Source organism: Loxodonta africana, chromosome 27, assembly GCF_030014295.1.
Source record: "Loxodonta africana isolate mLoxAfr1 chromosome 27, mLoxAfr1.hap2, whole genome shotgun sequence".
Lineage (NCBI taxonomy): Eukaryota > Metazoa > Chordata > Mammalia > Proboscidea > Elephantidae > Loxodonta > Loxodonta africana.
Window position 1 is genome coordinate 25,021,503 of NC_087368.1, and position 26,718 is coordinate 25,048,220.

Here is a 26,718-nt window from a genome sequence, read left to right on the forward strand (position 1 = left end):
ATTACTTCAACATAATTAATGGCATATATACAAAACCAACAGCCAACATTATTTTCAGTGAAAACAGCGGAAAGCATTCCCCTGGAGAACAGGAACCAGACAAGAATGCCCTTTATCACCTCTCTTATTCAATACCACACTGGAAGTCTTAGATAGAGCAGTTTAAGACAAGAAAGGGAAAATAAAAGACATACAAATTGGTAAGGAAGAAGTAAAACTATCCCTGTTTGCAGATGATATGATACTACACATCGAAAATCCCAGAGACTCCACAAGAAAGCTACTGGAACTAACAGAAGAATTCAGCAAAATGGCATGGTACAAGATCAACATACAGAAATCAGTTGGATTCCTCTACACTAACAAAGAGAACTCCGAAAAGGAAATCAAGAAAACAATGACATTTACAAGAGCCCTCAGAAAGATAAAATACTTAGGAATAAAGCTAACTAGAGATGTAAAAACTTATACAAAGAAAACTACAAAACGCTACCAAAAGAAACCAAAAGAGAGCTATATAAATGGGAAAATATACCATGCTCATGGATGGGAAGACTTAACATTGTGAAAATGCTAATATTATCCAAAACGATTTACAAATATAATACAATCCTGATCCAAATTCCAACAACATTCTTTAATAAGATGGAAAACCTAATCACCAACTTTATATGGGAAGGAAAGCGGTCAGAGATAACAAAGCGTTATTGAAGAAGAACAAAGTCGGAGGCCTCACACTCCCTGATCTCAGAACCCACTATACAGCCACAGTGGTTAAAACAGCCTGCTACTGGTACAACGATAGACACATAGACCAGTGGGACAGAACTGAGAACCCAGAAGTAAACCCATCCACTTATGAACAAGCTGATCTGCAACCAAGGGTAGAAGTCCATTAAGTGGGGAAGAGAAAGTCTCTTTAACAAATGGTGCTGCCAAAACTAGGTATCTATTTGCAGAAAAATGAAACAGGGCCCATAGTTTACACCATACAGGAAAAACTAAAACAGATCAAAGACCTAAATGTAAATCCTAAAACTATAAAGATTATGGAAGAAAAAAACAGGGACAATGTGAGGGGCCCTGGTATATGGCATAAATAGAATACCAGACATAACTAAAAATGCACAAACAGCAGAAGGTAAACTAGATAACTGGGATCTCCTAAAAATTAAACACTTATGCTCATCAAAAGATTTCACCAAAAGAGTAAAAAGAGAGCCTACATAATGGGAAAAAAATCTTTGGCTATGATGTATCCAACAAGAGGCTAACCTCTAAAATTTACAGAAAACTTCAACACCTCAAAAACAAATATAAACAACCCAATTAAAAAATGAAATGGGCAAATGACATGAATGGACACTTCACCAAAGAAAACATTCGAGCAGCTAAAAATCACATAAGGAGATGCTCACAATCGTTGGCCATTAGAGAGATGTACATCAAAACTACAATGAGATACCATCTTACCCCAGCAATAATGGCACTGATGAAAAAGTAACAAAAACAATAAATGCTGTTGAGGCTGTAGGGCAATTGGAACTCTTATATGCTGCCGGTAGAAATGTAAAATGGTACAACCACTATGGAAAACAGTATGGCACTTCCATAAAAAGCTAGAAATACAAATATCATATGATCCAGCAATCCCACTCCTAGGAATACATCCTAGAGAAATAAGAACCGTGACAAGAACAGACATATGCATACCCATGTTCACTGTACCATTATTCACAATAGCAAAAAGTTGGAAACAACCTAAGTGCCCATCAATAGAGGAAGGATAAACAAACTGTGGTACATACACACAATGGAAGACTGTAAAATGATAAAGAATAATGATGAATCTGCAAAATATCTCACCAAATGGTTGAATCTGGAGGATATTATGCTGAGGGAAATAAGTCTATCAAAAGGACAAATACTGTTTGAGACCACTACTATAAATAGTCAAGAAAAGGTTTACACCCAGAAAGAAATATTTTTGGAAAGTTACCAGGGATGGGAAGAGGAGGGAGGGAAAATCACTAACTAGAGAACAGACACGTGTTAACTTTGGTAAAGGGAAAGGAAGTGCACCATTTGGGGGAAGTTAGCACAACGTGACCAAGGCAAGGGAAGACACTGAGAGGTACACAAGAATAAAAGGCAATGACAGTAAATACTACAACATATACAATTCTGCAGCAACAGTAATAACAAACAATAATTTATGAGTGGATACACAGGTAGATACGCATGCTGAATAGGTGTGGGAGGGCATGTGGGAGTACACCCACGTGCATATATAGATTTGGCTGTGGATATTTCTAAATTCGTATTTGTATGTGCTGCATGTACATTCATATATATAACAGCACACAGGAGACGCAATCATGGAAACATCCTAGACATATACAAACACCTCTCAGGAGTGAGTTACTGGGTTTGAAGGCTAAGAACCAAAGTCTCAGGGGACATCTAGGTCAATTGGCATAATGTAGCTCATAAAGACAATGTTCTACTTCCTACTTTGGTGAGTAGCGTCTGGGGTGTTAAAAGCTTGCAAGTGACTGCCTAACATACATAACATAACATTGGTTTCTTTCTGTCCAGAGCAAAAGAGTGAAGAAAACCAAACTCAAGGAAACAATTAATCCAAAGGACTAATGGATCATAGGAACCACAGCCTCCACTACCCTGAAACCTGAAGAACCAGATGGTGCCTGGCCTCCACTACCAACCGCTACGACCAGGATCAAAATAGAAAGTCCTAATTAGAGTGGGAAAAAAACGTAGAACAAAACTCAAATTCATAGGAAAGACTAGATTTACTGGTCCGAGAGAGCCTAGCAGAACCCCTGAGACGATGGTCCTTAGACAACCTTCTAACTTGGAACTGAAGCCAGTCCTGGAAATCACTTTTCAGCCTAATTAAAAAAAAAAAAAAAATTATAAATACGACTACAAAATAAACAATAACACCTTTGAGGAAAAGTGCTCTTTGAACAATCATCTATATGAGACCAAAAGGGCAACATCTGCCCAAAAACAAAGACGAGAAGGCAAAAAGGGCAGGAAAACTGGACAAATGGAAATAGGGAACTCAGGGTGGTAATGAGGAGAGGGCTGACACATTGCAGGGATTGCAACCAATGTCACAGGATAGTCTGTGTACTAACTGTTGAATGCGAAACTAATTTGCTAAAAACCTTCACCTAAAGTGCAATAAATTAGTAAAAAACATTTATTACTTCAAGATATATTTGTAACGATTCTTTTAGTGGCAACAATGTTCTATAAGTTCAGAAGAAAAAAGCAAAAATACAGTTTGCTTTTGAAAAATTAGGCTAATTGTCACTTGAGATTCTATAACAAAGCGAGTACTCACCTGGAAGCCAATTCTTAATGCTATAAACCCACTGCTGTCAAATCAATTCTAACTCATAGTGACCCTAGAGGAAAGAGTAGAATTGCTCCATAGGGTTTCCAAGGGGCAGTTCTATTCTGTCCTTTAGGGTTGCTATGAGTCAAAACTGACTTGACAGCAAACTGCTGACCTTTTGGTTAGCAGTTGTAGCACTTAATCACTACACCACCAGGGCTAGAAGCCTACACACTTTTTTTTTTTTTAACAAACACATTTTTATATTTTCTCAATCTATTCCAAAACTGAAGTACCACTTGAAAGATGCCCTTCTAGTCTTAAAGAACTGCCCAATGCCACCAAACTCCTTTCACAGAAGCCTCCAAACACTCTTATGACCAAAATGCCAGTTGTAATTAAATTACCAGCAAACCATCATTGAGCCTGAAAACTATTACTACCAACCAAAAACCCGCTGCTGTCGAGTCGATTTCGATTCATAGCAACCCTATAGGACAGAGTAGAACTGCCCCACAGAGTTTCCAAGGAGTGCCTGGCAGATTCAAACTGCTGACCTCTTGGTTAGCAACTGAAGCACTTAACCACTACGCTACCAGGGTTTCCAAAAACTATTACTAGATTATCCTAAATCAGGAAAATCCTTATAGAGTGGAAGCATGTTGTGGTAGTTAAGAACACAGGCTTTATATGTACATCCATGTTCACTGTAGCATTATTCACAATAGCAAACCTAAGCGTCCATCAACAGATGAAAACATAAAACAAATTATGGTACATACACACCATGGAATACCACACAATGTTAAAGAACAAAACTGAATCCATAAAACATCCCACAACATAGATGAATCTGGAGGGCAATACGCTGAGTGAAATAAGTCAATCACAAAAGGTTAAATATTGTATAAGACCACTGTTACAATAACCCAAGAAGAGGTTTACACACAGAAAAAAACAATCTCTGATGGTTACAAACAAGGGAAGGGGTTGGGAAGGAAAATCACTAACTAGATAGTAAAAAAAAAACAAGTGGTAATTCGGTAAAAGGAAAGACAACATACAATGTAAGGGAAGTCAGCACAACTTGACCAAGGCAAAGTCACAGAAGTTTCCTAGACACAAGCAAACACCTTGAGGGACCGAGTTACTAGAGAGGAGGGCTGGGAACCGTGGTCTCGGGGGACATCTAGGTAGCCTGGTGTAACATAGCTCATAAAGAAAATGTTCTACATCCTACTTTGGTGAGCAGCATATTTGGGGTCTTAAAAGCTTGTAAGCCGCCATCTAAGATATATCTACTGGTCCCATCCCATCCAGAGCAAAGGAGAATGAAGAAAACCAAGACACAAAGAAAATATTAAACCAAAGGACTAATGTACCACACGAACCACAGCCTCCACCAGCCTGAACCCAGAAGAAATAGATGGCGGCTGGCTACCACCACCTACCGCTCTGACAGGTTTCACAATAGAGGGCTCCAGACAGAGTGGGAGAAAAATGTAGAACAAAATTCAAATTTACAAAAAGAGACCAGACTTACTGGTCTGACAAAAACTGGAGGGACCCCTGAAACTCTGGCCCCCGAATACCCTGCTAACACAGAACTGAAGCCACTCCCGAAGTCCACCTTTCAGCCAAAGATCAGTCAGGGCTATAACCAAACGGTAACACACGTGAGAAATGTGCTTCTTAATTCAATCAAGTACGGGCAATACCTGCCCAAAAGCAAAGACAGGAAGGCAGGAAGGGACAGGAAAACCGGCTGAATGGGCACGGGGAACACAGGGTGGAAAGGGAAAGGGGGAGGGCGCTGACACAATGCAAGGATTGCAACCAATGTCACAAAAAAATTTGGGCGTAAACTTTTGGATGAAAAACTAATTTGCACTGTAAACTTTCACCTGAGGCACAATAAATAAATAAATAAATAAAACAGGCTTTAGAAGCTCACTAATGTGAATACAATTTTCAATTTAGCTATTTACCATGCAACTCTGAGCAAATTACTAGATTAATAAATTTCAGTATCATCAGTACAGTAGAAATTATTACCTTTTTATTGATATTGATAAGAATCACACACAATAATGTAAGCAAAGCACTTTGTTTATTTATCATTCTTATTGCTCTAAGCAAATGAGCACAGTTGAAAACTTTTCAGTAAATTCTAGCTATCATCATCACCACCACCATCAGTGGGCCCAGGGCATCACAGAAACAAGATAAAATGTGGCCTCTTTCTATGAGAATTTTATACTCTAATTGAGAAGACAAACTTAACACAAATAAAATAACAGGCAAAAACTGGCATAGAAGCTGGGCACCTGACATCAGTTTAGACTGGAATGCCAAAGAAGACTTCACAGAAGGGACGCAACTCAAAGCTAGAACTTGATGGATGGCTAGAGCCATTTGCAATAAGCTGAAAAACTAAGGAACAGAAAAGCCAACCAACTTGCTAAAATAAGTTCCAGCCAGAAGACCAAATTATGCTCTACTAGGGGCCAGCTTCCAAATTCCCCAGTATTAGGTTTCAGGTAATGAGATACAAAGATGTTTTAAAAATTTAGTCTTTGGTAAATATTTTAGAATATATTATCAAAGTCCCATTTTACTTTTTATTTTAGAAGTTCTACAACTTTTAAAATAGAAGGTCTTGCAACTTGGGGACAAAAACATTTAAAGATTTGCCTTAAAGCGAATTTTCCTGAAAAATTTAAAGAAAAGGTTTACAGTTCCAAATTAAGGAATATTAAGGATTTCGGTCCTACCAAAACATACCTCAAAAACTTCAAAAAGCCTTTAAATTCTTCTAAATCAGTTCCTCAACTGTTTTATAAGATTTCAAATAAGAATTTAAAAATTTCTGATACGAATGACTTAAAGTACTCTAAATTAAAATATACTCAATAATACACAACAGCAAGCTAGATTTTCAAACAAAGCCTACTTACCATCAACAAGAGATGGTATAGACCTTTCGTTGTCTGAGTTTGAGAAGAGAATCAATTCCTTGTTGATGAAATCATTGTAAGTCAAATGCTTTGTTGCTGTACCATACAAAAATTGCTAAGAGAAAAGTTATACAGCAATATTGTCATTATTACTGCGTGAATTTTAGTCTTTTTTGTCCTTCTTCCCCCAGGTCACCACTCTATGACTAACCTCTGGTAAGCCATGTAACCTACGCTGTCTCCGATCTTCCATAAAATTGGTTAACCATTCTTTTCTGTCATCAATCTTCTTCTTACTGAACGCCTGAAAGATTCCAGGTAATGATTTCACACATTAAAGAACAAAATGAATTTCAATATAAAATTAAAACTTAGATATGGCAAATAACTGTTAACTTTTATTAAGTTATATGACTCATAGAATTCAGGGAAATTAAGGCTTTTTTTCCAGTATGTTTTTAATTAAAAAAATACACTTAAACCAAGGTCTTTCAGTTAAAGAACTATGAAAGCAACACATAATCCTGGGGTTAAAAAAAAAACACTGAAATTGACCATTTGGGGCACTAGAATTTCAAGAGACTTATCATGGGGAAACCAGGACTAGATGGAAAGGTATGGAGGATAGAGGATGGGTGTTGGAAAAGATTTCTTAAATTAAGTTTATTACCAAGGTAATGGCAGCATCATCTTCAGGACCAGCATATCTAAATAAGATACGATGCCTTTCCATATCGGCAAAATACTCCTTTGCTTCTTTAGCTGTACTGGTACCCAACCCTGCACAATTTTAGAAACAAAACTGAGTGATGAACATCAATGGCTGTTTAAAACCGGGAGGTGAAAAGCTGATGGGGAAATTTACAATAGATGAATCAGGCTGGGAATACCTGTACTAACTGATCGATCTTACTATCAAAAAAAGACTCCTGCCCTAAGTACACAACACCATCTCTCAAATGTTTTTGACCAAAAAAAAAAAAAAAACTAATCCAATGCTGATCAGGCTCCAATTTAATTACTAGTTTACAGAACATACGGGAGCAGAGACATGTGATACATACTAAATTAATCCACAGGGATACAATCAGCAAAATTCAGAATAGTGTGGAATTATACAGGACAAATAATCCAACTTTTTGAACAAAAAAATTGTAAAGAAAAAATATGAAAGAAACTCATATATTAAGAGACTTAAAAACCAAATGCAATGTGTAGACCTTGTTTGGTTCCTGACTCAAACTGACCTACTATAAAAATGAAGATTTTTTTAATAATTTAATCTATTTTTTGTTGTTGAGAATACACACAGCAGAACACACAGCATTTCAACAATTTCTACATGTACAAGTCAGTGACACTGATTACATTCAAGTTGTTCGTGCATTCTCACCCTCCGTTTCCAAACTGTCCCTCCCTCATTAATGTAAACTCACTTTTTAATACAATCAGAGAAATTTTAACACTGACTGGGTATTTGATGACGTTAAGGAAAGGTATGACAATGGTATGAAAGACAAGTTGTTTTTTAATTCTTCTAGAGATACACACTGAAGTATTTACAAATGAAATTATATAACACCTAGGAGTTACTTCAAACTAACAGCGCAGTGACAAGGTGTTTAGATGAAACAAGGCTGGCCATGAAATGGTGACTGTTAAAGTATATGGGGGAGGGAGGTTCATTATATTACCCTCTCTGCTTTTATAAAATTTTCCATAATGATTATTTTTAAGTCAGCAATAGCTGGTTTGGAAGCCTAAAACAGACAAGCCTTTAAAGTATTTTTATAACATTCTCAACACTGCTCAGATGGCGTGACATTACTTCTGATAAAAATTAAATATTTTGAGATACAAACCTTTGTAGTATTTTATTTTCCATGCTTTCTGGTTTTCTATATGCTTTTTCCACTCATCAAATTCAGGAATACTGTAGAAGGAGAGTTCCTGTTTATTTTTGCTCGCCTTAAATTTAAAAAAAAAAAAAAAAAATCAGTTTTTCTGCTATCTTTTCAGACAAGAGTATAAAAATATATTAATGTAAATAGTACCTTTACAATAGGAGTAATGAACTCTTCAAGAAAACCGTGCTTCAAAAGTGATGGCCAATTGTGGTGGATGAAATTAATGAGCAGGCCTTTTATATGAGAACCATCTTGATCCTAAATAAATGTTAGTGAACAGTGCTATAATAATTTTATGAAATATAATTACTTTTATAACCAAATCTAAAAACACATAAATGTAGCAAAGAGGCAAAAACTTCATTCAAAATTTAGACCTGCATTTATGATCGTAGTATTTTTTTCTCAAAATGCAAAAAAAGAACATAGTGATAAATAGAAGATTTTATCATTACAAAATTTATTATTATTATAATGATGTTATAGTTTACCCAGATGGTATTAAAAGAATGATTTCAGGATAACAATTTTTAAAGCACAGCTATAATACCACTTCCCTCGGCAAGGGAAGACGAAATCCCTAGAGAACAGGCAAATCTTCGGTTTCTCACAATAAAACTGCACAGTTTCTGCTAAAAACTATTTAGTGGCTTTTTTAGGTGAAGACTACCTACAAATGCTTTCACTGAGAATACACAGAGACAAATGGGTGCATATAAAATTCTTTTTCATTTTCTACTTCTTGATTACTGCCATTTGACTACTCAAGTCCTCCTAGTTTTTGTACATCCCCAATTATCTGACCATGTACAAATATTAACCATTATTCTATTGACTGCTCTTTCTCACTTGTAAATTCATCTTTTCTTCCTCATTATAGATTTCAGCCCTGTAATACTACACTGTGTTCTACTCTTCTCATAGTTATCACACTTTAAAATATTTTTTAAATTACTAACCATAAAGACTGTTACCCAATAAATTAAATAATATAAAATGTGCTTCACAAAAACAGTTCCATTCGACAATGCTTTTTATAATCCCAAGATGAGCAATCACTTTCACTTATACGATTTTGGAGCAAGTTTCACGAAACAAATATTTAAAGGGCAATCTTTTAAGATACGAATTATAAATATACGGCAATTTGCAAACCAACCTGATCAGTCATAATCATAATCTTTCCGTAGCGTAAAGTTTTCAGAGATTCTGCATCATCATAACTTTTCTTGTATTGTAGACCAACTATTTTAATAATATTGTTTATTTCTGCATTTTCCATGATCTGTGCAAAAAGGAAGTGTCAAAAGTATTTTAAAGAGCTAAAATAATGTGAAAAATCAGAATTTACACTTAAAAACCCAGCAACTGTAGTGAAGTATTAGTACTGCCATATATACACGGGTACATAAATTTACCTGTTTATGAGAAGCTTCCCGTACATTGAGAATTTTACCCCTGAGTGGAAAGACTCCGTATCTGTCTCGCCCAATCACACCTAATCCAGACACAGCCAGCGATTTGGCAGAGTCTCCCTCTGTCAATATCAGTGTACAATCCAGGGAATGTTTGCCACCTGAGAGAAATTTAAAATGACATACATATATACTCTGAATTCCTCATTTTACCAACAAGAAAAATCAGGCTAGAAAATTTCTTGATCACAATGATGATAGTGAAAGACTGAGAGTCATCTTCAGCATGCTCAGTAGAGACTGAATATTAGGTATATTGTAATGAATTACTATCCCCTGAAAATTAGTAATAGGTAGTATATGTGGCAATGTCAGTGAAGTGAAATTATACTCTGAAGAGAAAATCATGTAGTCTAACAATATATGGAAAATAAAAAATCTCTATGACCGAATGAGTAAAAAAATCGAACACAAATCAAAATCTTAAAAAGAAACAACTGAATCTTACCAGCATCGTTAGCATCATCCAGTTTAGGAATACCTTTGATTTTACTGTACTTCACTGATGAACACTTCTTGTTCAGCTGAGTCTGAGCCTTAAACTTCACCCAGTTCAGGATGCTTTCCACAATGCCACAGTTAGAAGCCTAAAAATCAAAGAATAATGGCATACAGAAAAACCAGACATTGATACATTTAGCTAAAATTTACCGGGGTTAACGTGATACCTGGAATCATGTGAGGTTTTAAGGCAAAACAACAATTGTGATGTAGTCATGATATATGCTAGTCAATTTTACTTGACGGTGAAAGTAACTCAGGTAGCTATACACAATGAGCTCTTGTACTGAAATAAAAACACATGAACAAAAGGGTGGCTTTACTACATACGAGAAAAATTCTATTGTGATAAAGTCCATGAGTAATATACACTGGTATTGTTACCAGTCAATTTTGTTAAAATTAACACAGTAAATCAATTTACTAACTGGGAAATTCTAGACGCAGACGTTTATGATATCCTCAATAGAAAATGTGAGTCCTGAATTCGCTATGACAAATATAAAATATTATATGAAAGGGACATTAGGATGAACTAAGGAATGTACAAACAGTGTCTGTTCTATATCTAGCTAGGCAGTAAGGATTTCAACACATTAGGATGGACAAAGGAATGTAGTGTCTACTCTTTATCTAGCTAGGCAATGAGGATTTCAACGTCGTATACTGTTTCTTGCAGTGAATCAGTATGTGGCACGGTGTTAACCCAAAGAGAAGAAGTGAAGCATCTCCAACTCCAGGTCCTAATTTATTTTCCATTATCCTGAGTGTCTGTATTTTAGGTGTATGACATAGCTTTCTGGAATGCTTTCAGATATAAAGAGGTGAACTGTTTTGACAAATCTGAACTTATCCAACCTAAAATGAAAAAAACTTAAAATCTAAAATCAAATCACTTCCTCATGAGAAAAACTGTTATAAAGGCTGAAATTTGGGGAAGCATTCATATAGGTAATATCTACTCAGAATTTATTATGATTAGATCTGAAAGTACTACTTCTACAGGCCTTAAGCTAGAACCTGAAAACCACCTTTTGTTGTTGTTGTTTGTGAGAAACTATCTTCGAAATTCCAGTACTGGAATTTGACAAATATGTTATCTCTATAGCAACTGTACAATACTCTCCCACAAAACTATAAACTTCCAAAATGAGGGGGGCGTTGATTTATCCATCTTTACATTCCCAGTGCCCAGCATATTTAAAGGCACTTTACAGGTACTTCATATGTGTTTACTGATAGTGCCAATGAACGAGGGAAATGAGGCAAATCTTTATCGTTTATGATAGCCAGATTAAAGAAGCTACTAGCAGAAACAAGATTCAGTTACAATTTTGAGATGTGTCTGTTTGTACACAAACCTTATTTCAGAAAAGTTAAATATGTGCCACGTAAAGTGAAGTTTAGAAACAAGTAGAGGTAAAAATGAGTAGATGAAGTTGAAATGAAAGTAGAAAAGATAAAGCGAGGAGTGCTGTAAAGATCCGTTGATTTGTTGGAGGGAAATCTGAGCTTTGTAAAGGCCAGTGCAAAGACCAAAAGCACAATTAATTACATGATTCCCAATGGTTTAATTCTTGGTAGAATAATTCATTGTTTTATGAAACAATAGTCTACCCTTAAAAGCTATCAGAATTAAGCTCATTAGTTTGAAATGTAAGCATTTCTATGCCCATAGTTGATACGATAAAAGAAATTAATCACAAATAGAATAAATCGAGAAAACTACATAATCGTGGCATTTTCTCAAAAAACTAGAAATAGAACTACCATATGATCCAGCAATCCCACTCCTCGGTATATAGCCTAAAAACTATTGCCATTAAGTTGATTCCGACTCACAGCAGCCCTAGAGATCTAAAAAAAATGACACATACAGACATATGCACACCTATGTTCATTGCTGCTTTATTCACAATAGCAAATAAATGGAAACAATCAAAGTGCTCATCAACGGATGAACGGATAAGCAAACTGTGGTACATACACACAACGGAATACTACGCAACCAGAAAAAACGATGATGAGTCTGCAAAACATAACATGGATGGACCTGGACAGCATGATGCTAAGTGAAATAAGTCAAGCACATAAGAGCAAATATTGTATGATCCCTCTTCTACAGGAAGACAAGAACAGATAACTATAGAGAGATCAATGTTCACTGGTGCTTACCAGGGATAGAAGTGGGGTGGGGAAAGTATACCTTATACAGTAGAGACTAGACACTTTTGGTGATGGGAAAAGTGGCACCAAACGTGAATGTAGTGAGCATAGCACAACCAAAGTAAAAACAAGTGTTTGAGCACATATGGATGGATATAGGGAAACTGGTATACGGGCAGGTACATATATGTGTTAACACAGGTAAGAACAGACAGCAGTATTTATAGGTACATGTAAATACAAATACATGGGTACAGTCACATATATTCATTGAAGACACAAATATGCATACTCCTCAAACATAACCAAACACCTTCCAATGCTAGTCTTCTGGGTTTAAAGGCTTAGGACCACAGTCTCATGGGACAACTCAAGCAACTGGCATAACACGGTTCACAAAAACCATGATCTGCATCCTAGTGGAGTACCACCCAGGGTTTTAAAAGCTAGCACCTGCCATCTAAGACACAACTATGGATCTCTACTTGCCAGGGGTAAAACATTAAGAAGGTAACCAAAAGCTCAGAGGAGAAACAAGTCTACACGAGCCACAACCTCACCTACGCTGAGACCAGAACTACATGGTGCTCGGCTATCACCACTGACCATTCTGACTGGGGTCACAATATTTGGTCCTGAACAGAATGGGAGAAAAATACGGAGAATTCAAATTCTTAAAAAAAATCCAGACAATCTGGAACAATAGAGAACAGAGGACTCCCTGAGACTATCACCCAGTAACAGCCTTTAAACCTAGAATGGAGCCTATCCCCTCAGATCACCTTTTAGCAAAACAGTAGGGTGGCACACAAAATAAGACTGGTGCCCTACTTAACAGCCACCAGGATGAAACCAAAAGCTCAACAATTACTCAAAAGCAAAGATGAGAGGATAAGGGGAAGGGAAACTAGAGTACTGGAAAATGAAAAAACTGAACACAATTAAAGAGAACGTTGACACGTTGTGATAAACATAACTAATGTCACTGAACAATCTGGCACTTGCTGTGTAAACTTTCACCAAAAACTCATTAAAATATTATTTTAAAAAACTTAAATATTTCAATTAAAACAAATAAAAAAAAAACTACATAATCAACCTTCAACAATAACACATCCTGAAAAATAATACAAATTTTACTCACTGCTTTAATAAATTTTTCTGACAGCTGGCATTTGGACCCAAAACTTTTGGGTTGCAGAGTCATATTTTCCTTAGTCTGAGAATCAAAAGTTGGATTTTCAATAAGGCAATTAATAAAAACCCATATATGGTTTTTTACCTGTCAAAAAAAAAAGTCAACATCAGAACTTATGTTACTTAGTAATTCATATATAAATAATACATAAACCATCACTTACTTGAAATGGTTTCACTGATACCCCAGCTTTGTTCTTTTTCTTAACCACTTCAATCAATTTACCAACAACTTGATCCACTACGTAATCAACGTGTCGTCCACCCTAAAAAAAAAAACATGGAATCCAAAATCTTCTATAGTTAAGGTAGCAGAATACTTACATGTTCATTTTTTCTAGCATGGGTGTTCAATCTTCACAATTTCATGAACTCAGTATTATTAATCCTACTTTCCAAAAGTATAAAAGGAGTCTCAGAATGGCAGAATTAAGATTTAAATATACCTACTCCTCACTTAACAACCTTGTTAGGTTCCAAAGACCAGGTCATTGTTTGAAAATCAGCGTTATGCAAAAATAGAGGATGACGACATCAGACCTCAAAACGGAGGATACTATGTCATTACGTAACTGCCGAATCACATCATTACATAACTGCCAAACCACTGAGGATCACGGCCCAGCCAAGGTGACACAAAACCTTAACCATCACAGCTAGCGCTTCTTTCACCTCGGCATTGGTTACTGCCAGATGTATGCCTTTAATGCGCAAAATAGTTGGATAGTAGACTTTCTACTACTGCTGAAAATACAAAATGTCAGATAACAAGAGAATCGATAAGTGAGGAGTAGGTATAAGGTCTTTTTGGCCACAGAGGTAATTAATCAACTCCATAAAACTCCACATAGCCAACAAACCCAAACTTGTTTTTAACTGGTCATGTACTCAGTTAAAAAGGTTCACCAACCTACACCCCCTTGCAGCTATGCATAGCCACATGACTCAGTCCTAGCCAATAAGATGTTAGCAGAGGTCTACTGGGTGGGGCTTCAGGAAAGCTATCATATTCCTGATCGAAAAGGAAAGATTTAGTTGGCATATGCATTTGTCCTTCCCCATTCTCTCCCTAGAACTTGAAAATGAGGCATAGAGGTACAGCAGGCATTTTGAGGGCATGAGAATGAAAGCAACACACTAAGTATAGCAGAAAATAAAGGCAGGAAGAATATGTGCCCCGATGACATTGTGGTGCCACAGTACTGCCTACCCCCAATCTTCAGTTATAAGAGGAAAAATACCTTTACATACATCTCAAAGGATGTTAAAATAAATTGTACAACAGCTATTTCATTAAAAATAATTCATTTTCATAAGTCAAAGCCACTGTATATTAGATTCTTATTATACGGAACAAAATGCAATCATAACTGTCACCCAATTTCTGTTGACTAGATAAAGTGATCCTACTTTATAAAAAAAACACTGAAGTTAAAAAAAAAGTTAAAACTTAAACAAGAATGTGACTGGTATCTGCCATTCCAAGGACTTTGAACTCTCTTTTGTAGACTTGGAGATTTCAAAGTGAGATGAAATTCTTCTCATCTAACAGCCCTGGTGGCGTAGTGGTTAAGTGCTACAGCTGCTAACCAAAAGGTCGGCAGTTCGAGTCCACCAGGCGCTCCTTGGAAACTCTACGGGGCAGTTCCACTCTGTCCTATAGGGTCGCTATGAGTAGGAATTGACTCGACGGCAGTGGGTTTTTTGGGTTTAATGACCATAACAAAGTGTTAGACAATACAGACATATATCCTAGAGAAATCTAAAGCAGATAATATGTTCTACATCTGACCCCCACACAGACTCATCTCCTATTATCTCTCTTCTCAACCTAAACCTAAGATGCAGAATAAGGAATTGGTTATCATTCTAAATGTCATAAAACATAAATGCATTCAAATGTAAATACTAACCATAAATACTCATTTCACAATGGAGGTTTAAATAAATTGTAAAACACCTATTTCATTAAAAATAATTCATTTTCATAAGTCAAAGCAGATTTGGTTGGTGAGTTTTTTCTGTTTATTTTTATTCGGTGGTGGTGGTTGTTTATTTTTTTGTTTTAGTAAAGGATTTTTCTGCCACTGACTTGGAAAAAAAGAAGTATCGTACTTACTTTTGTAGTTGCAATACTATTTACAAAGCTAATTTGCTGAAATCCTTTTTCACTCAAAGTGAGACAAACATCCCATCTTTCATTTGCAAGTTCATGAATAACTTTCAGGGCCACCCCGGTTTCATCCAATTTGTCTTTTACATAAAGATCTACGTAACTGCGAAATCCATTTACCTATTAATTTAAAAAAACAAAAGCAATGAACAATCTTACACCTGAAGCTCAAGTAAGTGAATGCCACCAGGTATGTATGACACCTTCACGTTTCCTTTCATTCACAACAGCGCTTATTTCTTAGATCCCAACCTTTATGACCTTTCCCTACTCTACTCTTTGATATTTGTCCTTTAAAAAGGAATTTATTTACATGTTTACCTGATAAAGAGAGGATACGAAGGGACACCTGAACAAATAATTATAAATGTCTTCAAAATTTTGTTTTAAAATGACAAAGACTGACAGTTGCAGCTCAAACAAGTTGAGAGCTGAAAAATAAAAAGAAGGCAAAGAAGCTTTCATCCTCACAACAAGAAAAAAACTTAAAGATTTTTCAGAAACCTATCAAAAAATTAAGATCACAGGACAGATGGCCATCCCAAAGTCTGGAGAGAAACAGGTGCCTGAAAGGAGACATAGAACCTGAGCATTTGATAACCGGGGGCAGAAACTGCCTAATGTCCTATAAGCCAGTAGGAACACTGAATTAGAAATTCTGACTAACTGCTACAGGCTAAGTATGGACTAGTATGAGTATATGAAGCTCCTGGGGGTGGCAGTCATAACAGGTGCCTTATTCTTTTAGACTTGTCTTTCAGAAGCCCCACCAGGTTCCCACAGGGAAGATCAGGGAGAATCCAGAGAAAGTACCTCACACAGAACTGGCTGGAGGAGAAGATAAGCAGCTACTGAAAAATCAACCCTGACCCACCTCCCTTTAAAACAATAAAGGTTTAATTTGCAGAGGGAAGGATACTGGTTGAAAGTACTGGTGAGACACCTTATAGCTGGAGCAAAGGAACTCTACCCAGGCCCAGCCCCCACATATGTCGCTTAAGTGTTTCATTTTTTTTAAAGGCTGATTCTGCAGGGCAGGGGACCTTGAGGACATGGATTGAGAGCATTAGTAGATACCTGCTGTAGCTGGAGGATGAGGATGGCGGGTGGGGTGAAAATTCTACCTTTGGAGCAGGGGCAGAAACACTAGGAAGACCAAATCCCTGCGACACAGACCCACTGTGCATTCCAAAGACCGAGGCTTACTCAGACATTAAAGAACAAGAAACTTCAAACATAACCCAACTCCTGGATAAATTAACAGAAAGCCCCACACTAAAGGCCTGTTTGCCTCAGTATCTACTACCCTATACAACATGTCCAGTTTTCCTTAAAAACGTACAAGGTGTGCCAAAAGCCAGGGGGAAAAAACTCACACACACATTCTGAAAAGAAAATCATCAGAATTAGACTCAGATATGTCTGTGACTACCAGATAGGGCATCTGAAATAACTATAGAAACTATAAGAAAGAATCCCATGTAAATGCCAGAAATCAAAAATACAATAGTAGAAATTAAGAATGCCTTCAATGGGTTCATCAGTAGACTTGATACAGCAGAAGAAAGAATCAGTGAACTTGAACATCAAGCCATACAAATTACACAAACTGAAACACAAAATGAAAAAAAAGTGAATTAAACAGAGCAGAGCACCCAAGAGCTGTAGGACATATCAAACAAAACATAGCTTATGCATAACTGGAATATCAGAAGGAAAAGAAAGAACACGCAGAATAAATTTCTGAAGAAATAACTGCCAAATATTTTCCAAAATTAGTGATAGACAACAAACCACAGATTCAGGAAGCTCAGAGAACATGAAGCAGGATAACCGCCCCCAAACAAACATGCACACACAGGCATATCATATTCAAATTTCAGAAAACCAAAGATAAAGAGAAAACCTTCAAGGTAGCTGGAGGAGTGGAGGACATTATACCAAGAGACGAACAAGGATAAGGATTATAGCACACTTATCACACATGGGGTTGCCATGAGTCGGAATTGACTTGACAGTAGCTGGTTTCTTGGGTTTTTTCCCTCAGCAGAAACCATGCAAGCAAGGTGACAATGGAGTTAACATGTTTAAAGTGTTGAAAGGGGGGAAAAAGCCTATCAACTCTGAACTCTATATCCAGTGAAAATATCCTTTGAAAGTCAAGGAGAAATGCTTTCTCAGACAGACAAAAACTGAAGGAATTCATAGCCAGCAGAGCTGTCCTACAAGAACTAAAGGTAGATCAGATCCTCAGGCAGAAGACATGTGATTAAGATGAGAAGTATAGATGTACAACAAGAAATAACAGCAATGGAAATAAAAGTAAAATACCTTTCTTCATATTTTTAATTGTTCTAAATGATAACTGACAAAGCAATAACAAAAATAATGTCACTAACTTTAGGAAATGTTGTCATTATACTTTCAAATATTTCTCCTGCCCCATTCTCTCTTCCTTCTCCTTCTGGTGACTGCAGCATATGTAAAAATGCAATCTATAATGACAGTGACACAAGGAATGGAAAGAGAGAAACTGGGAATATACTATGGTAAGGTCCTGTCACTACACATGAAACAATATAAAACTATCTGAAGGTGGGCTTAAACCATATACAAATGTATACAGTAAACTCTAAAAAAAAAACACTAAAAATGGTCTTTAAAAAAATGTTCTCATCATACATGGGGTTACCATGAGTCAAAACGGACTTCCTTTTTATCTCTCTTTACTTAGTATAAATAAGAGATAAAAAGGAATCATAAAAAAAAAAACTCAAAACCAGAGGAGGCAGAATAACAGGAAACAATAAAAAAAGAACAGATACAAGTAGAAAACAGTTAACAAGATGGTAGATTTTAATCCAAATATATCAATAATGACTTTAAATGTGAATGTTCTGAACACACCAGTTAAAAGAGATTGTCAGATTAGATTTACAAAGCAAGATCCATCTACATACTGTCTACAACATGGCAAAGTATTACACTATGTTATAAGATACTTACAGGCAATTTCTTTCCATTAAACATGACTTTGACACCTTTGCAGGAGCCTGCCAAGTCATAGGCTCTTCTGGTCATGAGGGCCACAATATCCTTGTCAAGTTTCTCCATCTTAAATTTGGACAGATCTGGTTGGAATGTTATGCATGTGTAATCTTCACCATCGAAATGTTTAATTTTGGCTTCAGAAGTCTTCATCATATTATTCATCCATGTCTTCAAAAAAAACACAAACATTTCTATAATCTGTCTACATTTCATAGTATATAATAAAGGTAGTTCATGAAATATATTCATTTACCACAAGTATATCCATTTTCCAACCTCACAGCAAACCAATCCTAAAACTGATATTATAGATGAAAAATGTTAAAATACTACTTTCATAATGATCTCATATTGAAAATAAGCTGCACAACTTTACATACTGTCAGTAAAAGATCATATTTTACAAAAATAAACATTGTTTTCTGAAAAAAATATTTTAGCTTACTTAAAAGGTGAAACTATTTTCAAAGACCTGCAAGAACAAATAAGTATGAATTTGAAGAGTTAATGTGACGTTCAGGTCATTTTTACTAATGCATAACTAAATTAAAGGAAAAATCTATTAAATATTTTTGTTTTAAAGGAATGGGGAAGAGGCAGGCTTATATCAAATTTCCCAGGCATTCTGATGTCTCTTCACTCTTTCACTCTGATGACTTGTTCAATGATTAAATTTAAAAAAAAAAAAAAAAAGGTTATATAGGTATCATTACAATTTACCTAAGGTTCTATTACTTCAGAAAAACAACAAAAATGTGATTATTTAAAAAAAAGAAAAGACACAAACCTATCATACCTGTTTAAAACTATGTTTGTACTCCTTGCAAGCCGTTTCTACTGTAAACTTTGTACTGAAAATATTACAAAGTTTTGCACCATAACCGTTGCGACCACCTGTAAGGACAATATGAAAGTTTCAAAGGAAATAATTTTAAAGTAACTCTGTTAACTTATCTAATATAAGGCAAGTCTGTTATAAAACAATTCCACTTACTGCATTACCTTATCAATCATCTAATGTATACTTCAAAGAGTATATTCAGACTTTGTTATTTAAAGAAAAATACAATTAAGATGTAGCATATACAAGAGTATGGTTAAGACTGCATTTGGCAGATTCATTATCTTCATCACAATTTCAATGAAATTAAGCTTGGTATCTCCTATAACCAAGTAAGTCCATGCATCTGAATTGCTGTTAAACTATTTCTATCAAAGTCACTCTGTATTGCAAAATTTCAATCTGTAGTACTTCTTAGAGCCTTGGTTTTGAAAAGTATCAACTACTTGCACAAAATAAATAAGAAAATATTTATTTTTAATCAAATCATTTTCAACTCTATTTACAGAGTCTAGATTTTCAATCTTGACCCTCTTAAAGAAAACATTTTAAAAGTAGTTGGATGGATCCCTGATCCATTGCTGGTAGGATTTTAAAATAGTACAGCTGCTGTGGAAAACAGTTTGGCAGTTCCTCAAAATGGTAAACACAGAATTACCACATTGTGCTCCTTTTCTGGTATAATGCTAGTATACAAAGAGGAGGAAGATAATTAGGCTTCATTATCTGTTGTGTCCCTCTCATGACCTCAGATCTATACCTACTAAAGTGACCCACTTAATCTCAGTACTCCAGGATCTATATACTCCTAAGTATACACCCAAAAGACTTGAAAGCAGGAATAACTTGTACATCAGTGCACTATTCACAATACCCAAAAGGTGGAAACAATCTAAATGTTCATCAGCAGACAAATGGGTAACAAAATGTGGGTTTTATTTATATTCATACATATACACACACACATATCTACACATATATCCGTACATATACACACACAGAGGAATGCTACTCAGCCATAAAGGAAATGAAGTAATGATATACATGACGACATGGATGAACCTTGAAAACATTATGCTGAGTGAAATAAGTCAGTCATGAAAGGACAAATGTTGTATGATCTCACTTACATGAAACACCTAGAATATGCAAATGTATAGAGATGAAAGTTTGTCAGTAGTTACTAGGAAGGAATGGACGGAGAGGAGTCACAGCTTAGGGGACACTGAGTATCTGCTAAGGTGATAGAAAAATCTAGAAATGAAGAGTGGTGATGGTTGCACCACATGATGAATGTAATTAATGTCACTGAATTGCACACGTAAAAAAATGTTGAAATGTCAAATATTGTTATATATATTTTTACCACAAAAAAAAATTAATACCTCAACACATGGTGCTTAGTTAATAACAAATACACACATACAGGAGTCACACCAGTCTTTCTTTCGTTAGTACTCTAAATCAAAACTCAAACTGTCAGTCAAGTTAGAGGTCCAGCAGTTCTAATATCGAAGTCAACGTACTATCAGATTTAAGCTTTTAAAATATCATTGCAAGTCTATCATCAAGATAATATTTATATACAGTAGCTTTTTTTCTTACTGTGGTAAAATATACATAAAACAAAATGCAGTATTATAACCATATTTGAGTGTACAATCCAGCAGTATTAACCTATTAACATCACTACTATGTGTTTCCAGAAGTTTTTCATCACCCTAAACAGAAACTCAGTATCCATTAAGCAGTAACTTTATATCTGCCCACCCCCAGCCCGTGGTAACAATCTACTTTTGTCTCTATGCATTTGTCTTTTCTAGATATTTCATATAAATGGGATCATACAATATCAGATCCTTTATATTTGGCATAATGTTTTCGAGATTCATCCATGTTGTAGCATGTATTTGAACTTCATTCCCTTTTCTTATGGCTGAATAATATTCCAGTGTACATATATACCAATTTTGTTTATATATTCATCTCCTGAAGGACACTTGGGTTGTCTTCATCTTTTTGCTACTGCAATTAATGCTTCAATGAACATTAGTGTACAAGTGTCTGAGTACAATAGTGTTTTACAGATATTAATTCTGAAAAGGATTTTCTCACCCCAAAAAATGTACAGGTTTCCTTTCCTGTAGTATTTTTACACAGAAATGTTAAGTTAGAGTTTTTATGTTGAGAGCAATATTTTTTCATCAAAATTTCAATCAGTCATTTAGACTTTACCTGTAACTTTTTTCTCTTCATCGTCATAATTACTGGATGTTAAAAGTTGTCCAAAAATTAAAGCAGGAACAAATACTTTCTCTACTTTATGTTCTACCACTGGAATGCCTTTTCCATTATTCCAAATGCTTATTATGTTAGATTCACTGTAAATAAAGAAGCAGAGTTAGAGCTTGAGATAAACATACATTGATTAAATTCCATAAAAAGTAAAGTGATCCAGAATATGAGCGATTTTAAGCAAGATGCCAGCCATTAGCAACTGGAAGGCACTGTTGTGAGTTTGTATTTCAAGAAAACACTGGAAGACACATTTCTATCCCTAAGTATAGAACTCAAATTAGGATCACTGTGATCTGCAAAATAATAATGCAGTTTTTTTCAGGAAAGAAACTCTTCTCAACTTCCCTTAAAGTTGTAAAATCAGTGATGTTTTTACTGGAAGCCTGCTAGATTATCAAGTTTTCTCTACACATGCATTAGCTGTGATCTTCCTGCTTCCTTGTATTATTCCACCACCAGGTGAACCACGAGCTCTGCAGAGCCACAGGCCACTGCCGTTTTCATTTCCTGCCTAACTCTACACAACAGATGGAAAAGGGACTACCTGGAATGTGTCCATTTTCAGCTGAATATAGAATTGTTTGTATTGGAGCAATCATTTTATAAGTTTAGTGCTTTAAAATAAGTAGATATTATCTATTTTCACTTTTTTAAGGTGTTTTTCTGTCCCCAAACCATCAATTTTAGCCCTGAGTGGTGTGGAGGAGAAGCTCCTGAAGCTAACATCAACTTGACACAGGCATTAGTGCAGTTGGAAAATCCTGCCTACTCTATTGTTGACTACTACATACCATGAGGCCTTTCCTCATTTGCCTCAAACCTGCAATGAAACACGGCTTTGTAGCCAGCACTGAGACACGGCTTAAAAATCTAAATGGCTACCAATGCCAATTTGATTTTCAGCTATTTTAAGACACACTGTTTTACTCATATATACATATCTAATCTCTCAAAAGTTATTAGAAATAGTTGTTCCAGTAAAAAAATAAGCTATCAAAATCAAAGAGTGTCAATTATCCAGGGGAAATTAATTAAATGAAAAAATAAACTAAACTAAAATGTAACTTTTAAACACATCATCTTCCTTTCCAAAATCATCAATCAACTTTCCTTTCCTTCTTTCCCTAACACAGTCAATTCTCCTAGACAGCTAGGAGAACTCTGATATCATTTTTGATTCATAGGTCTTGCTCTAGACTTATCTCATCACTTTCTCTAGGCTTATTAGTCATCAGGAAATGCTGGTGGCGTAGCAGTTAAGACTTACAGCTGCTAACCAAAAAGTCAGCAGTTCAAATCTACCAGGAGCCCCTTGGAGACCCTATGGGGCAGTTTTACTGTGTCCTGTGAGTCAGAATCGACTCGATGGCAACAGATTTGGTTTTTTGGATTAATATCATCTCAAACATGGATTACTTCAACAGTCTTCTTGCTAGCCACTCCTCTCACGTTCTACATAATCACTGACTTAATAAAGCTGCTCTAAACTCAGCAATAGTTCCATGTTTTCTATAAAATCAAGGTTAAATGTCCTCTACTACATGTTTGAGGTCATTATCCATATCTCTAAAAAAAAAATTTTTTACATCCAAATTCAATAGCCACTACTTGGCAACCAAACCAAAAGAAAACCTGTTGCCAACGAGTTGATTCCAACCTACAGTGATGCTATAGGACAGAGTAGAACTGCCCCCATAGGGTTTCCAAGGAGCAGCTGGTGGATTCGAACTGCTGACCTTCTGGTTAGCAGCCGAGCTCTTAACCACTGTGCCACCAGGGCTCCTGCATCCCAATTTTCCTTCAAGTCAGTTTTTTACTTATCTATGCTCATTCCCAATTCTTCAATTTCTTTGTTCCATTGGTCTGTCCCTTGTTTACCATGTCTTCTCTGCTTTTTCTAGCCAAAATTTACCCAAACTTCGACAGCCACTTTATAACTTCAGCTCTCCATTACACCCCAGTGTTTCTCAACCCTCCTTATACTGAGATTAGCAAAAAAAAAAAAAAAAAAAAACCCACAATTTACTGGAGATCTCAGAGAAGATTAGGTTATCTCACTTGGGGGTAAATATTCTGCAAAATATACAGTTGGACAATTAAGAATATAACAATTTCAAATTGCTTACTATTCTCTCACCTGTGTATCATATTTCCAGAGCTAAAACGGTGAATCTTAGAGACAAGCATCATGTATTAAACCCTACACTCCCAAACAGTTCCCAGCTTTGGCTTATAACCTACAATTTATTAATGTCCTTGTGTCCCACTGAGTCTATTCTGACTCACAGCAACCCTGTAAGACAAAGCAGAACTGTTCCATAGGGTTTCCTAGGCTATCATCTTTACGGGAGCAGACTGCCAGGTCTTTTCTCCCACAGAGCCGCTGGTGGGTTCAAACTGCCAACTTTTCAGTTGGCAACCGAGCGCTTAACCTCTGCACCACCAGGGCTCCCTCTATAATTTATTAAGCACCTATTTTCCATGAGTAACTTCATGGAGCTTATAAATGAAGAGAAAAGAACTGCAAAGGAGAAGAAGAAAGGCAGGGAGTGAAAAAGCACAGATTCTAAGCATCTTGGAATGCTACGATATACTCGTAGGAAAACCTTAATGTTTCATCCTCTTTAGTATTAAAAAAAAAAAATCCACTGCCATTGAGTCAATTCCGACTCACAGCAACCCTATTTAGTATATGGTACTCTGATTAAGACAGGCATTTTATAAATTGATTAACTTCACAGTTTCAAAAAAACATTAAGATTTGACATCTACTATACCCTGGTGGCGTAGTGGTTAAATGCTGCAGCTGCTAACCAAAGGGTCGGCCATTCGAATCTGCCAGGTGCTCCTTGGAAACTCTATGGGGCAGTTCTACTCTGTCCTAGAGGGTCGCTAGGGTCGCTATGAGTTGGAATCGACTCAACGGCACCGGGTTTGGTTTGGTATATCCAGTAAGTCTATGAGTATGAGACCTAAACTTTCTATCACCTCTCTATTACAAAAATTAAATCTGTATCACTTCCCAGATCTGATACTTACTTCTACAGTCTCTAAACAATAATTCAGAATTCTGTAACCGTATTCTTTGCTCCGTTCATAATCTCCATAGAAATATTAGGAGTAAGAATACTGTTAGAATAGATAAATAATGTTCGAAAAACAATTAAAGCAAAAAAAAAAAAATCCTCTGGAAAACAAAATAAATACCTGATATTCATCAACTGGAAAGAGATTACTTATGATACACTGACATAATCAATGCTTTGGAAGAATAAAAAGAATTGAGCAGATCTATTTAAGTTAATAAAAAGGCTGTCCACAATATACTGAATAAAGATATAAAATAGTATATGTGATCTCATTTGTTTTAAAAAAAAAAAGTATATGCATATATATTTTAGCCTGAGTTCATTTTTGTTTGTTTGGTTTTTTAACTATAGCTTTGAGTTTTTCAATACTAAAAGAATACTTTAAGCTAGAGGAACAGTTAGAATTCTATTAATGTCCTCTCTGTAATTTTTTTTATCATATAGACGTCACCAAATAAGTTGTTTCAATGATAACCACTGTTATACTACACAATGATTTTAAGCACTCATAGAAGAAAGAGTTCTCTAACTTTCTTTAGGAGTTGTCCGATTCTGCAACCTGTCCCTTCCTGATATACTCCCACATCTTTTACAACCATGGCTGTTTCCTTAACTTTTATTATCCCCATATTCACAGAGTATCATAGGAAAATAAAAAATAAGAGCTCCAAACCAAAAACCAAACCCAGTGCTGTCAAGTTGATTCCGACCCACAGTGACCCTACAGGACAGTATAGAACTGCCCCATAGAGCTTCCAAGGAGCACCTGGCAGATTCGAAGTGCTGACCCTTTGGTTAGCAGCCACAGCACTTAACCACTACATCACCAGGGTTTCCAACCTATCAATTTTTTTTTTTTTAATTCAATCTCTCCTTTACATGATACAAACTGAATGTGCACAGAAGATAAAAATTCACTGTACAGAAATATTAGGAATGAAACACAAAGCATACTAAACATGGTCAGCAGGGAAAACTGGGTCAACTGGATAAACACCATAAGATTAACTTTTTTCCATTTAATTCTGCTTTAAAATGACCTCTTAACTGAGATATCTAACTCAAGCAAAAACATATCTTTAAAATTCATTTTAATAAAAATAACACTTATTCTATACTATATGTAGAAAAGAGCCCTGGAGGCGCAGTGGCTAAGTGCTCGGCTGCTAGCCCAAAGGTCAGCAGTTCGAATCCACCAGCCGCTCCTTGGGAGACCTGTGGGGGGTAGCTGTGCTCTGTCCTGCAGGGTTGCTGTGAGTTGGAGTCGACTCGGCGGCAATGATTTTTTGGGGGGAAAAGCAAATTATGCTACGGACAAAATTCACAAAAGACAAAATGTTATGGTTGAATTTCAGGGATAAAACATGACGGTCAATAATTTCTCACAAGATGCTATTTGCCATTTTAAAATACATGTAAAATTCAATTAATGGCTCTATAATCTCTCACCAATAATTTGTAAACAGAAAAATACAAAAACAGAGGATAAAAAAATACTCTTCTTTCCTCCTTGTACTAGCTGACTATAATTGATATGTACACGTGTATATATATATACATATATGTCTATATATGTATGTGTATATGTCTATATTATATGTATACCTATGTGTCAAGGAATTTTTCTTTTTTAAGCAGAGGTAGCTTAAATGAAGTAGAGGGAAATAGGAATAAATTGATATGTGATTGCCATTAA

The 26,718-nt window shown here is 35.9% G+C and overlaps 1 protein-coding gene across 2 annotated transcripts in view; it reads right to left on the reverse strand.

Moving 5' to 3' along the window:
- TOP2B (DNA topoisomerase II beta) overlaps nucleotides 1–26,718 on the reverse strand; it is a 72,284-nt gene that overhangs the window by 25,904 nt on the left and 19,662 nt on the right. For both annotated transcript variants that reach the window (XM_064277403.1, XM_064277402.1), the window contains exons 5-18: nucleotides 21,871–22,016; nucleotides 19,591–19,688; nucleotides 18,750–18,962; nucleotides 15,690–15,863; nucleotides 13,735–13,836; nucleotides 13,518–13,655; nucleotides 10,155–10,293; nucleotides 9,650–9,807; nucleotides 9,391–9,516; nucleotides 8,379–8,489; nucleotides 8,187–8,292; nucleotides 6,995–7,104; nucleotides 6,536–6,628; nucleotides 6,325–6,439 (exon numbers count right to left, since the gene is read on the reverse strand). In XM_064277403.1, the coding sequence (XP_064133473.1) occupies nucleotides 6,325–6,439; nucleotides 6,536–6,628; nucleotides 6,995–7,104; nucleotides 8,187–8,292; nucleotides 8,379–8,489; nucleotides 9,391–9,516; nucleotides 9,650–9,807; nucleotides 10,155–10,293; nucleotides 13,518–13,655; nucleotides 13,735–13,836; nucleotides 15,690–15,863; nucleotides 18,750–18,962; nucleotides 19,591–19,688; nucleotides 21,871–22,016 (1,829 nt within the window). The remainder of the gene's footprint in view (nucleotides 1–6,324; nucleotides 6,440–6,535; nucleotides 6,629–6,994; nucleotides 7,105–8,186; nucleotides 8,293–8,378; nucleotides 8,490–9,390; nucleotides 9,517–9,649; nucleotides 9,808–10,154; nucleotides 10,294–13,517; nucleotides 13,656–13,734; nucleotides 13,837–15,689; nucleotides 15,864–18,749; nucleotides 18,963–19,590; nucleotides 19,689–21,870; nucleotides 22,017–26,718) is intronic.